This window comes from Gobius niger, assembly GCF_951799975.1.
Source record: "Gobius niger genome assembly, contig: SCAFFOLD_55, whole genome shotgun sequence".
Classification (NCBI taxonomy): domain Eukaryota; kingdom Metazoa; phylum Chordata; class Actinopteri; order Gobiiformes; family Gobiidae; genus Gobius; species Gobius niger.
Window position 1 is genome coordinate 147,936 of NW_027639266.1, and position 13,769 is coordinate 161,704.

General features: G+C 39.9%; 1 protein-coding gene across 1 annotated transcript in view; it reads right to left on the reverse strand.

The window, feature by feature from the left end:
• Positions 1-3,486, reverse strand: part of cttnbp2 (cortactin binding protein 2) — a 105,471-nt gene extending 101,985 nt beyond the window's left edge. Inside the window, exon 1 of the mRNA XM_079583130.1 lies at positions 3,090-3,486. Within this exon, the coding sequence (XP_079439256.1) occupies positions 3,090-3,230 (141 nt within the window). The 5' untranslated portion in view covers positions 3,231-3,486. The remainder of the gene's footprint in view (positions 1-3,089) is intronic.
• Between the last annotated feature and the right edge of the window lie 10,283 nt (positions 3,487-13,769).

Here is a 13,769-nt window from a genome sequence, read left to right on the forward strand (position 1 = left end):
ATGTTTTTTTTTTCAAATTTGTAATTTTTGTCACTTTTTTCTGCTGGATTTTTGTCTTTTTTTGATGGATTTTTGTCACTTTTTTGTTGGATTTTTGTCACTTTTTTGTTGGATTTTTGTCACTTTTTTGTTGGATTTTTGTCTTTTTTTATGGATTTTTGTCTTTTTTGATGGATTTTTGTCTTTTTTGATGGATTTTAGTCTTTTTTTGATGGATTTTAGTCTTTTTTAATGGATTTTTGTCTTTTTTGATGGATTTTTGTCTTTTTTGATGGATTTTTGTCACTTTTTTGATGGATTTTTGTCTTTTTTTTGATGGATTTAATCGTTTGAATAATCGTGATTTCAATTATGACAAAAATAATCGTGATTATTATTTTTTCAATAATCGAGCAGCCCTAACTCAGGTTTGAACAGGTTTGTGCTTTATTCATGTGGGAGAAGAAACATGAAGCAGAGGACTTGGATTAAATATGATTATAATGAATATTATAAATGCAAAGTCGACGAAATTAGTCTTAAATTTAGTCGACGAAATTGACATGCAATTTTAGTCGACTAAAACTAGACTAAAATTGAAACGTTTTTTTTGACTAAATCTCGACTAAAATTAAGTTACATTTTAGTCAAAAGACTGAAACTAAAATAAAATATGTTGTCAAAATGAACACTGGTTTCCTGGTTCTGGATGTTCTGCAGCCGTTACAGTCTCTCACACAGGGATAAGTCTCTCTTTTCACACTGTTCCTCTGATCTGAGCCATGTTTTTAAAGCTGCTGATGTTGTTGCTCTGATGAGTCTGTTTCAGTTCAGCTCTGAGTCCATCATCGCTCCGAGGTTTCAAACACGATTTAGTTTGGTTTTGTTTCAGAGAGAGAGACTCGAGGAAAACACTTTGTCTTTGTGTCTGTGGGACAAAAACAATGAGCTCGGTTTGGTCTGAGTTTAGTTGGAGAAAGTTGTTTTGCCACAAACTGATCTGTTGGAGGCAGAGACAGTCCTCGGACGAAACCAGGACTAACCCAGGACTGAACCAGGACTAAACCAGGAGAAAACCAGGACTGAACCAGGACTAAACCAGGACTAAACCAGGACTAACCCAGGACTAAACCAGGACTGAAACAAGGAGAAAACCAGGACTAAACCAGGACTAACCCAGGACTAAACCAGGACTGAAACAAGGAGAAAACCAGGACTAAACCAGGACTAACCCAGGACTAAACCAGGACTAAACCAGGACTAAACCAGGACTAACCCAGGACTAAACCAGGACTGAAACAAGGAGAAAACCAGGACTAAACCAGGACTAACCCAGGACTAAACCAGGACTGAACCAGGACTAAACCAGGACTAAACCAGGACTAAACCAGGGGAAAACCAGGACTAAACCAGGACTAAACCAGGACTAAACCAGGACTAAACCAGGAGAAAACCAGGACTAAACCAGGAGAAAACCAGGACTGAACCAGGACTAAACCAGGACTGAAGCAAGGACTAAACCTGGACTGAAAACAAGGGGAAAACCAGGACTGAACTAGGACTAAACCAGGACTGAACCAGGACTGAACCAGGACTAAACCAGGAGAAAACCAGGACTAAACCTGGACTGAAACAAGGGGAAAACCAGGACTAAACCAGGACTAAACCAGGACTAAACCAGGACTAAACAGGTTGCACATGGCCTTCTCAATTACACGTCTTTACTGAACACTTGGTCTGAATCCTGTTCTCGTGTCTCTGTCTCTAATAACCTGAATAATGGTCACTTTGCTCCTTTAAAGGCGTGAAGGTCTCAGACAGTTTGGATCGATGTTCCAGGATGTTCCAGGATGTTCCAGGAGGTTCCAGGATGTTCCAGGATGTTCCAGGATGTTCCAGGATGTTCCAGGATGTTCCAGGATGGTCCAGGATGTTCCAGGATGTTCCAGGATGTTCCAGGTCGCTCCAAACCTGCAGACTCGGTTCATGAGCTCTTCCCTGGACTGAAGAGGACGGGGCCGGGGCCGGAGCCGGAGCCGGAGCCGGAGCCGGAGCTGACGCCGGAGCCGGAGCCGGGGCTGACGCCGGCCTGTGACTGTGTTTACAGGCTCGCATTGATTAGTCGGCCTATTTACAGTCAGCGCAGCTGGAAATGCCTCAAGTCGGCGCTAAAACTGGACTAAACCGGGACTAAAGCACGACTAAACCGGGACTAAACCGGGACTAAAGAGGGACTGAGCAGATCCGGGACGTTCTGAGTGAGAACCAGACCAGGACTGACCCCCCACACTGTGATATTATTCCGTTTAAACGTGAGGGAACAGAGGAGATGAGTTTGAAATGGTTCAATTTCTCTTGTTTCTGTAGAAGAAAAGTGGGTCACGATCCAATCATCAAACAGAGTCTGAGTCTGAGACCGAACAACTGGGACCAAACCGGGTCCAAGTGTGGGATAAACCAGGACTAAACCGGGTCGAAACCGGGTCGAAACCGGGTCGAAACCAGGACTAAACCAGGACTAAACCAGGACCTGTTCATGTCACAGATGAGAATAAAACAAACACCAGAACAACAAAGGCACATCTGGATCCAAACAGGACCAGCGGCAAAAACGGGCTCGAACACGGGACTAAACCGGGACTATAGTCCCGGTTTAGTCCCGCTTTATAAAGCGGGACAAAACCGGGACAAAACCGGGACTAAAGCGGGACTAAAGCGGGACTAAAGCGGGACTAAAGCGGGTCTGCCTCGGGTCTACAGCGGGTTTTATCTGGCTCGTGTTTCTGGAGCGCTGAGACCGTGTATAAATGTGACGCTGATGCGGTAACGTAAAAACAGCCGCTGCGAAGCGTCAACAGCGGCACGAACAATGGACCGAACCAGGACCAGAACCAGCGACGGTCAGAGCGGACTCAGACCCTCAGACCCTCAGACCCTCAGACCCTCAGACCCTCAGACCCTCAGACCCTCAGACCTCCTGTCTGGGCTCGGAGCTGGTTCGGCCGCTGTCGCCGCTTCTTTCTTCGGCTCAGAGCGCCTTTACTCCCGCGTCTCTCTCGCCTGCCCCTCGCTTCTCTCGCGGCTGGGGACGGGGGGGGGACGGGTCTTACCGAGTCTGCGCTGCTCAGCACGGCCGTGGACAGGGACTGTCCCACGGACAGAGCCTGTCCCAGAGACTGTCCTGGAGCCTCTCCGCTGGCTCCCTCCGACGCCATCTTCGAACTGGAGCGGCGCGCTGAAGCGAGGCGCATCCGGCGCGCGTTAACTCTTGCGGCGCTGAAGCATGAAGCGAACAGCGGCTGGTCCGGGCTGAAGCGGGCTGAAGCGGGTCAAACACGGGGCTCACGCGGAGCGGGGACACGCGTGGGTTCAGTCCGGGCCGCGGTGGCGGTTCGTGGGGAACAGGGAGCGGGGGGTGGGCCTTGGAGCGGAGTGGGCGTGCGCGGAGGAGACGCGCATCCAGCGGTGCGTCGCGATCTGCCTGACCCACGCGCTGTGACGCAACGTGACGCACCGTGAGTGACAGCAGCATCTGACGGACAGGAGGGGGCGGGCTCCAGCTGAGGCCCGCGGCCCGGATCAGGGCCGAGAGGGGGATTTTAGGGACACATACACATACAGATACAGATACACATACAGATACAGATACACATACACATACAGTGCCTCTCGAAAGTATTCATACACCTTGAACTTTTGCACATTTTGTCATGTTTACAAGATTTTATTTTGATTTTTTTACTGAACGTTCACACACAAGTAACAGACGACTGTGAAGTGAAAGCAAAATGATACATGATTCTGTTATTTTTCAAAAAATAGAAAAGTGAAAAGTGGGGCGTGCATAAGTATCATACAGCATGAATACTTTGTGGACCCCCTTTTGCTATAATAACAGCACAAATCTTTTGGGTTTGACTCTACAAGATTTGCACATGTAGAGACTGACATTTGAGCCCATTCCTCTTTACAAAACAACTCAAGCTCCGTCACATTAGAAGGAGAGCGTTTGTGAACAGCAGTTTTCAGATCTTTCCACAGATTTTCATTTTCAGGATTTAGGTCAGGACTTTGACTGGGCCATTCTAACACATTAATATGTTTTTATTGAACCATTCCATTGTAGATTTATCTTTGTGTTTAGAGTCATTGTCCTGCTGAAGGTGAATCTCCGCCCCAGCCTCAGTTCTCTTGTGACTCCAGCAGGTTTTCCTCAAAAATGTCTCTGTATTTGGCTACATCCATCTTCACAGCTATTCTTACAGTCTCCCCAGTCCCCGCTGAGGAAAAGCAGCCCCACAGCATGATGCTCCCCCCCGTATATCTGACACTGGGGATGGTGCACTCAGGACCATGAGCAGTGTCAGGTTTGCTCCATACATAACGTTTGTCTCATCTGACCAAAGCTCCTTCTTCCACATGGAGCTGTGTCCTCCATATGACTTCTACAAACTTCAAACGGGATTTTTTATGGCCTCCTTTCAATAATGTCTTTCTTCTTCCACTCGTCCATGAAGGCCAGATTTGTGCAGATACGACTTATAGTTGTCCCATGTACAGATTCCCCCAGCTCAGCGGCAGGACTTCACAGCTCCTCCAGAGTTATCTTGGGGCACTTGGTTGTATTTCTGACCAGTGTTCTCCTTGTTCAGTTTGTTAGTTTAGGTGGTCGACCGTGTCTTGGTAAGTCTGCAGTGGTGCTTTACTCTTTCCATTTCCGAACAATGGATTGAACAGTTGCTCCGGGAGATGTTTAAATCTTGGGAAATCTTTGTATAACTTAATGCTGCTTTAAACTTCTCCACAGCTTTATCCCTGACCTCTCTGGTGCTCCTGGACCTTCATGATGTTGTTTAGTGACCAATACACTCTGACCACAGCTCTGAGGGCCTAAAAGAACAGCTGTAATTATACTGAGAGTAGATTACACACAGGTGCCTCTATTTAACCGTTAGGCCAAGGTGTGAACATTCTGGAGTCATTAGGAATGTTTTAAAGGCAATTTAATGCACTCAGAAAATGCTGTATGAATACTTATGCACGCCCCACTTTTCACTTTTCTATTTTCTGAAAAATAACAGAATCATGTATCATTTTGCTTTCACTTCACAGTTGTCTGTTACTTGTGTGTGAACGTTCAGTAAAAAAATCAAAATAAAATCTTTATGTTTAGGGTTGTAAACATGACAAAATGTGCAAAAGCTCAAGGTGTATGAATACTTTCGAGAGGCACTGTATAGATACACGTACAGATACAGATACAGATACAGATACAGATACAGATACAGATACAGATACAGATACACATACAGATACACGTACACCTACACGTACACATACTGTTACGGCCCCAGGCCTCCAGGTTCCCTCCTTTTTATATATTTTTGTTTGTGTGGCCTAAACCTGTTCTTCCCATCATGTCCACTTGCTGCTGTGGTCCTGGGCTGTGATTGGAGGGCAGTGAAAGTCCTGGCTGCTGGTTGGGTCTCTGGCTCTGCTGCCGCCTGATTGGGGGAGCAGTTCTACACCTGGGGAGAACTCGTTAAAGCCATTTTACATCTTGGTTTTTGTTACTTCCTTTAACAAGCTGAGCCGGGTCGTAACACATACAGATACACATACACGTACACACATACACATATACATATACATATACGTACACACATATACATATACATATACGTACACACATACATATACATATACGTACACACACATACATATACATATACGTAAACACATACACATATACGTATACGTACACACATATACATATACATATACGTACACACATACATATACATATACGTACACACACATACATATACATATACGTACACACATATACATATACGTACACACATACACATATACATATACGTAAACACATACACATATATATATATATACGTACACACATATACATATACGTACACACACATACATATACATATACGTAAACACATACACATATATATATATATATACGTACACACATACACATATACATATACGTAAACACATACACATATACATATACGTACACACACATACATATACATATACGTACACACATATACATATACATATACGTACACACATACATATACATATACGTACACACATACACATATACATATACGTAAACACATACACATATACGTACACACATATACATATACATATACGTACACACATACATATACATATACGTACACACATACACATATACATATACGTACACACACATACATATACATATACGTACACACATATACATATACATATACGTACACACATACATATACATATACGTACACACATACACATATACATATACGTAAACACATACACATATACGTACACACATATACATATACGTACACACATACATATACATATACGTACACACATACACATATACATATACGTAAACACATACACATATACGTACACACATATACATATACGTACACACAAACACATACACATATACGTACACACATATACATATACATATACGCACACACATATACATATACGTACACACATATACATATACATATACGTACACACATATACATATACATATACGTACACACATATACATATACATATACGTACACACATATACATATACATATACGTACACACATATACATATACATATACGTAAACACATACACATATACATATACGTACACACATATACATATACATATACGTACACACATATACATATATGTAAACACATACACATATACGTACACACATATACATATACATATACGTACACACATATACATATACATATACGTACACACATATACATATACATATACGTACACACATATACATATACATATACGTAAACACATACACATATACATATACGTACACACATATACATATACGTACACACATATACATATACATATACGTACACACATACACATATACATATACGTAAACACATACACATATACATATACGTACACACATATACATATACGTACACACATACATATACATATACGTACACACATACATATACGTACACACATATACATATACGTACACACACATACATATACATATACGTAAACACATATATATACATATACGTAAACACATATATATACATATACATATACGTACACACACATACATATACATATACGTAAACACATATATATACATATACATATACGTACACACACATACATATACATATACGTAAACACATACACATATACATATACGTAAACACATATACATATACGTACACACATATACATATACGTACACACATACATATACGTAAACACATATACATATACGTACACACATACATATACATATACGTAAACACATACACATATACATATACGTAAACACATACACACATACATATACATATACGCACACACATATACATATACGTACACACATATACATATACGTACACACATATACATATACATATACGTACACACATACATATACGTACACACATATACATATACGTACACACATATACATATACATATACGTAACCACATACATATACATATACGTACACACATACATATACGTACACACATATACATATACGTACACACATATACATATACATATACGTAACCACATACATATACATATACGTACACACATATACATATACGTACACACATATACATATACGTACACACATATACATATACGTAAACACATACACATATACATATACGTACACACATACATATACACACACATATACATATACGTACACACATATACATATACGTACACACATATACATATACGTACACACATATACATATACGTACACACATATACATATACGTACACACATATACATATACGTAAACACATATACATATACATATACGTAAACACATACATATACATATACGTACACACATATACATATACGTACACACATATACATATACATATACGTAAACACATACATATACATATACGTACACACATATACATATACGTAAACACATACATATACATATACGTACACACATATACATATACGTAAACACATATACATATACATATACGTAAACACATACACATATACATATACGTACACACATATACATATACGTAAACACATATACATATACATATACGTACACACATATACATATACGTAAACACATATACATATACGTAAACACATATACATATACATATACGTAAACACATACATATACATATACGTACACACATATACATATACGTAACCACATACATATACATATACGTACACACATATACATATACGTAAACACATACATATACATATACGTACACACATATACATATACGTAAACACATATACATATACATATATGTAAACACATACACATATACATATACGTACACACATATACATATACGTACACACATATACATATACATATACGTACACACATATACATATACGTAAACACATACACATATACATATACGCACACACATACATATACATATACGTACACACATATATATACATATACATATACGTAAACACATACACATATACATATACGTACACACATACACATATACATATACGTAAACACATACACATATACATATACGTAAACACATACACATATACATATACGTACACACATATACATATACGTACACACATATACATATACGTAAACACATACACATATACATATACGTACACACATATACATATACGTACACACATATACATATACGTAAACACATACACATATACATATACGTACACACATACACATATACATATACGTAAACACATACACATATACATATACGTAAACACATACACATATACATATACGTACACACATACACATATACATATACGTACACACATATACATATACATATACGCACACACATATACATATACGTACACACATATACATATACGTACACACATATACATATACGTACACACATACACATACACACGTTGTCACATTTTAATTTTGTTGCTTTTGTTTTTGTTTTTTCCACATTTGTCTCGTTTTCGTGTTTTTTTGTCGTGTTTAGTGCGTACCTGTGACCAAGCCACATAAAAGTGACCAGTACATGTCGAAAGAGAAACAAAAACACGACCAAAGAAGAAGCTTAGGTCAGTTTTGTAGGTCTTAGCTTTCAAATAAGCACTGGCTCCAGCCGAGAAGCGTTTCAAAGTTTAAACTCTGACCCTCTGGTCCAAAGCTGTAGAGCCTGGACCTCATGGGGTCTAAGTTTACAGCGCAGTTCTGTGCTTCGTCCAGCAGAGGGCGCCCTGTAGCTCCTGTGGGGCAGTGGGACAGAGAGGCCGGTCAGATGATCCAGATGTGTGTCAGGATTAAGTTGATCCGTCACGAGCCGCTCATTACAGATTTAGGTCACAGCCTCTAATACATTCTACTGCAGTACTACTACTACTGCAGTACTACTACTGCAGTACTACTACAGCCTCTAATACATTCTACTGCAGTACTACTACTACTGCAGTACTACTACTGCAGTACTACTACAGCCTCTAATACATGCTACTGCAGTACTACTACTGCAGTACTACTACAGCCTCTAATACATGCAGGCTCACTACTACTACTGCAGTACTACTACTGCACTATACTACACTACTACTACCTCACTATACTACTGCCTCTAATACATGCTACTGCAGTACTACTACTACTGCAGTACTACTACCTCACTATACTACAGCCTCTAATACATGCTACTGCAGTACTACTACTACAGTACTACTACTACCTCTAATACATGCTACTGCAGTACTACTACTGCAGTACTACTACAGCCTCTAATACATGCTACTGCAGTACTACTACTGCACTATACTACAGTACTGCTTCTCCTGCTGAGGCCTCATTACCTCCACAGGGACACGTGCAGATCAAAAGTATAACTTGTACTTCTCCGTAAATACTCATGTTTTTCTGTATCCAGTGTTTGTTTCCTCAGTGACTGAAGCGTCGCCTCGAGGCCGCGGCGTTTCTGAACCGGTTTCACCGACACTTTATCAGAGACGCATTTTTTACCAGTGACGTAAACGAGAACAGAAAAGGAAAAGTCACGGATTTGTTCTGAAAAACGAGACTCGAAATAAATCCATCTCTTTACTGAAGATCTCATACAGTAACTTCACTGTTGCCATGGAGATCCGCCATGTTTGTATATCCCATGTGTTGATGTTTTTATGTTTGTTATTCAGTCACACAGACCTGGTGCTGGTCAGACACTGTTGGAGCCACAGCCAGGGCCGGATTTAAGCAAAATGGGCCCCGGGGTTAAAATCATTCCAGGGCCCCCATTTACTCAATCAATCACCTTCACAACATCTGTACAGATATACATTATATACGTTTAAGAGGTGACCATAAACTTCCAACATGGCCACTGCAGCTCCCCTCACTCACTGTCAACAACGAGATGATAGAAAAGGTTCATTCATACAAATACCCGGGTTCCAGAATCGACCATAAACTCACATTCAAACTCAACGCTGCATTTTCAAAATGTCAACAACGCCTTTTTTTTTCTCCGCAAACTCCACCCGTCTATTCTCATTGAATCCATCCTCACATTCAACATCACTGTCTGGTTTGGTTCACTCACACCCACCGCAATGTGTGAGAAAAAAAATGAAGATAGTTAAACATAATGACCCCAGTTTGAGCTCCGTGGCCCTAGCAGAAGGGGCCTTTAACCTCTTACCACCCGCCTAAACCGAATGCCCTCTGTCCTCTTTGGCTATAGGCCTGTGTAACACCTCATTTGAAAGCTAAGACCCACAAAACTGATCTTTTTCCTCGCGTTGTTGCTGTGTAGTGTCACATTTTTATCTTTTTTTTGGTCACATTTTTGTTTAATTTTTGTCACATTTTTGTTGCGTTTACATCCTTGTTTTCTTCTCATTTTTTTGTGGCTATTTTGGTGCTTTTTTCCCCAAGAAGCTTTTTGATTAGGGTAAAGCCAAACTGGAGAAAACGGGATCCGTTTAGGTGGGAGTTAAGAGGTTAAGAACTAATGAGACTTTAGTTCATACGAGCTGGAAGAGAGGACTTTGAACTTTGTGACAGTTTTTATCTCATGTGAATTGGCCTCAGGAAGTTAAGTTTGACTGAAACTGGACTAAAGCTCTCACCTACAGAAGTCAAATGTGATTTACCTGCACGACTGAGTTCACACAGGCTCAGCTGATTCAAAGAGGATCAGAAATAAATAAATACCAGTTACAGTCTCTCTCTGAGGACGGAAACCAGCCCTAAACAGACGTGCCTGTGCCGCCCTCTGGTGGACAAAAGGGAAACTGCAGCCACATTACACCACATCAAGTTTGTGTTTCATGTATTTTGTTCTTCAGAAAAAACTATGTGTATTTTTTTAGATATTTTTCTGTTTAATTTCCAAGTTTTCTTCATGATTTGATGTTTTGTTTTTCATCGTTTGAGTCACGACTGAAACGACTGAAAAATCACAGTACTCGAGTAACTTATTTCAAAGTAACGTTACAGTAACTTGGTAAATATTTTACACTCTGCCCATCTGCGATTATCAATTTATTCTCATTTCGTGTTCCAGTTTTCCAAAAACAGTGAAAAATTAATTATTATACTATGTGGCTAATGATACTAAACCCTATAAGCACGAATTCTAGTATGTTTTTAATATTTTAATATTATATGAACTTAATGAAATACTAAATAAGTAAAATTATACCACGGTCTGGGTGAATACTGGATCCTGATTGGCTGGTGCATTATTTTGGTGTAACCGCACACGTAGTCCGGTAGTTAAATCACTGGGATGTCACTCCGCTGTGGCGTCGCCATAGCAACGCCTGACACAGCTGAATCAGATAAAGGCGTAATTAGTGACTGACAGGAACGTATGAGATGGATTTAGTGTTTGCTAAATGTTTGTAGAGGAGAGTGAGCAGCTAGGTTAGCTACTGTTAATAACATATGAGCTTTACATTTCTATTGGAAACGGTTAAGGCTATTCATCATTTTCAGGCGTACATAAAATGATCCTGCATTGAAGCATATTTGTCTGGATTAGTAAAGTCAAACATAAAAGTTTGAGTTGGGGCCCAGGTGTGAGCGACTCCACCGCAGCTGTTTCCATAAACAGTTGAGCTGGTTGAGCTAGCTAGCTTTAGCTTCAGGTTAAACAGCGTAAAAGGTAAATAACTCCTGCCCACGAGTGGCGCATATCGGTGTTTCCTTCCAGGGAAAAGTGTTTCCGGGTTAGTCCTGTTGTGTTGTGATTCTGTGCTGATGTTGTGTCGTTGAGCCTGACTGAGATCCTCGTAATAGCTGCGGAGAATGACTCGCTCTGAGACCAGCCTTCAGTGACCGGCTAATAACCCACACAAAATAGTCCCGTAGTCTGGCAGATTTAGTGAGTTTAGTCAATGAAAAACACGGTCCTGTTCTTAAACGACCCCGAGATCCACATGTTCCACTTCCCACGGCCTTTTCCCAAACACGGTTACTACGGCAACGGTTCAGGAGCTTCCAGACGACGGACCGTGCTCACGGTTCAGTGATGTCATCCACTGTAGAAGCTCAACATCAGCACATAGTTTTATTTTCAAGAACTTTGTGCCAGTTTTTGACCCGGTAAAGTTTAAAGGAAGATTCTTCTTTGTCCTGAGGAATGTTACAGCTTCACAGATAAATCTATGGAGCAAAAATAAACTCTTTATTTTGAAGAGTCGGACGTTTGTTTGTTTACGTGTCAATATAAACACCTGCACTGCAAAAAGTGCCCGACTAAAAACAAGGAAAAAAAATCTTAAAATAAGACGTTTTGTTTTGTTTTAAGGAAAACATTCTGCCAATGGGGTCGGCATGTTTTTCTTGCTAAGAATTCTTATTTCTATAATATTTTTCTTCATAAAACAAGAAAGAAACACTAAATTTAAGCAAATAAATAACTAGAATTAAGCAAAATGTCCTCAGGAAATGGAATAATTTAAGGAAAACTTTCTTATTTAGTGAAAAATTGTGGATATTTTACTTAAATGTTGCTTGATTTAAGCAAAATGTTGTTAATAAATACTAATATTTAAGGAAAGTATTGCTGCGCCCGGAGACCCGCCTCCATGATGTGGAGCCAGGCTGATGGTCAGAATCACCTGCTGGAGGATTCACCTATTGTACATGTTTTTAGTGGTAGACACGGGGAGAACATGCTCCACACAGAAAGGCCCCGTCCTGGTGGGAATCGAACCCAGGACCTTCAAGCTGTGACACTGAGGCTCTAACCGCTGTGCCACCGAGCCGCCACTTTAAAGAATGGAATGTATTATCTCTCTGTGAGAATCAGTTCTTACATTAAGAGTTGTTGATCTTAGTTTTTCTTAAAATGAGAAAAAATATTCTTTGTCTAAAACTGAAGAAGATTCAAAAAGTTTTTCTTTCTTGTTACAAGAAAAAATATCATGTTTTTAGCAAATTTATCTGAACAAGAAATGGCTCGAAGACAAGATTTTTTTTTAGTCAAGAAAACTTTGCTACACAAGACATTATTACTTTTTCTCTTTTGCTCTATTTTCCCTTTGTTTGGATCTTTCCTTAAGGAACTGCCTTCAGTGTTTCTGTTTTTTGCCCGTCTCCAGAGGGACTGGGGAAAAGAAATGTGCTCTGCCTGTAAACTATACTGGAAAAAATGTAAATTGCAATAATGGCATCGCACCAATAAAAAGTTGATCAAAAAAAAAA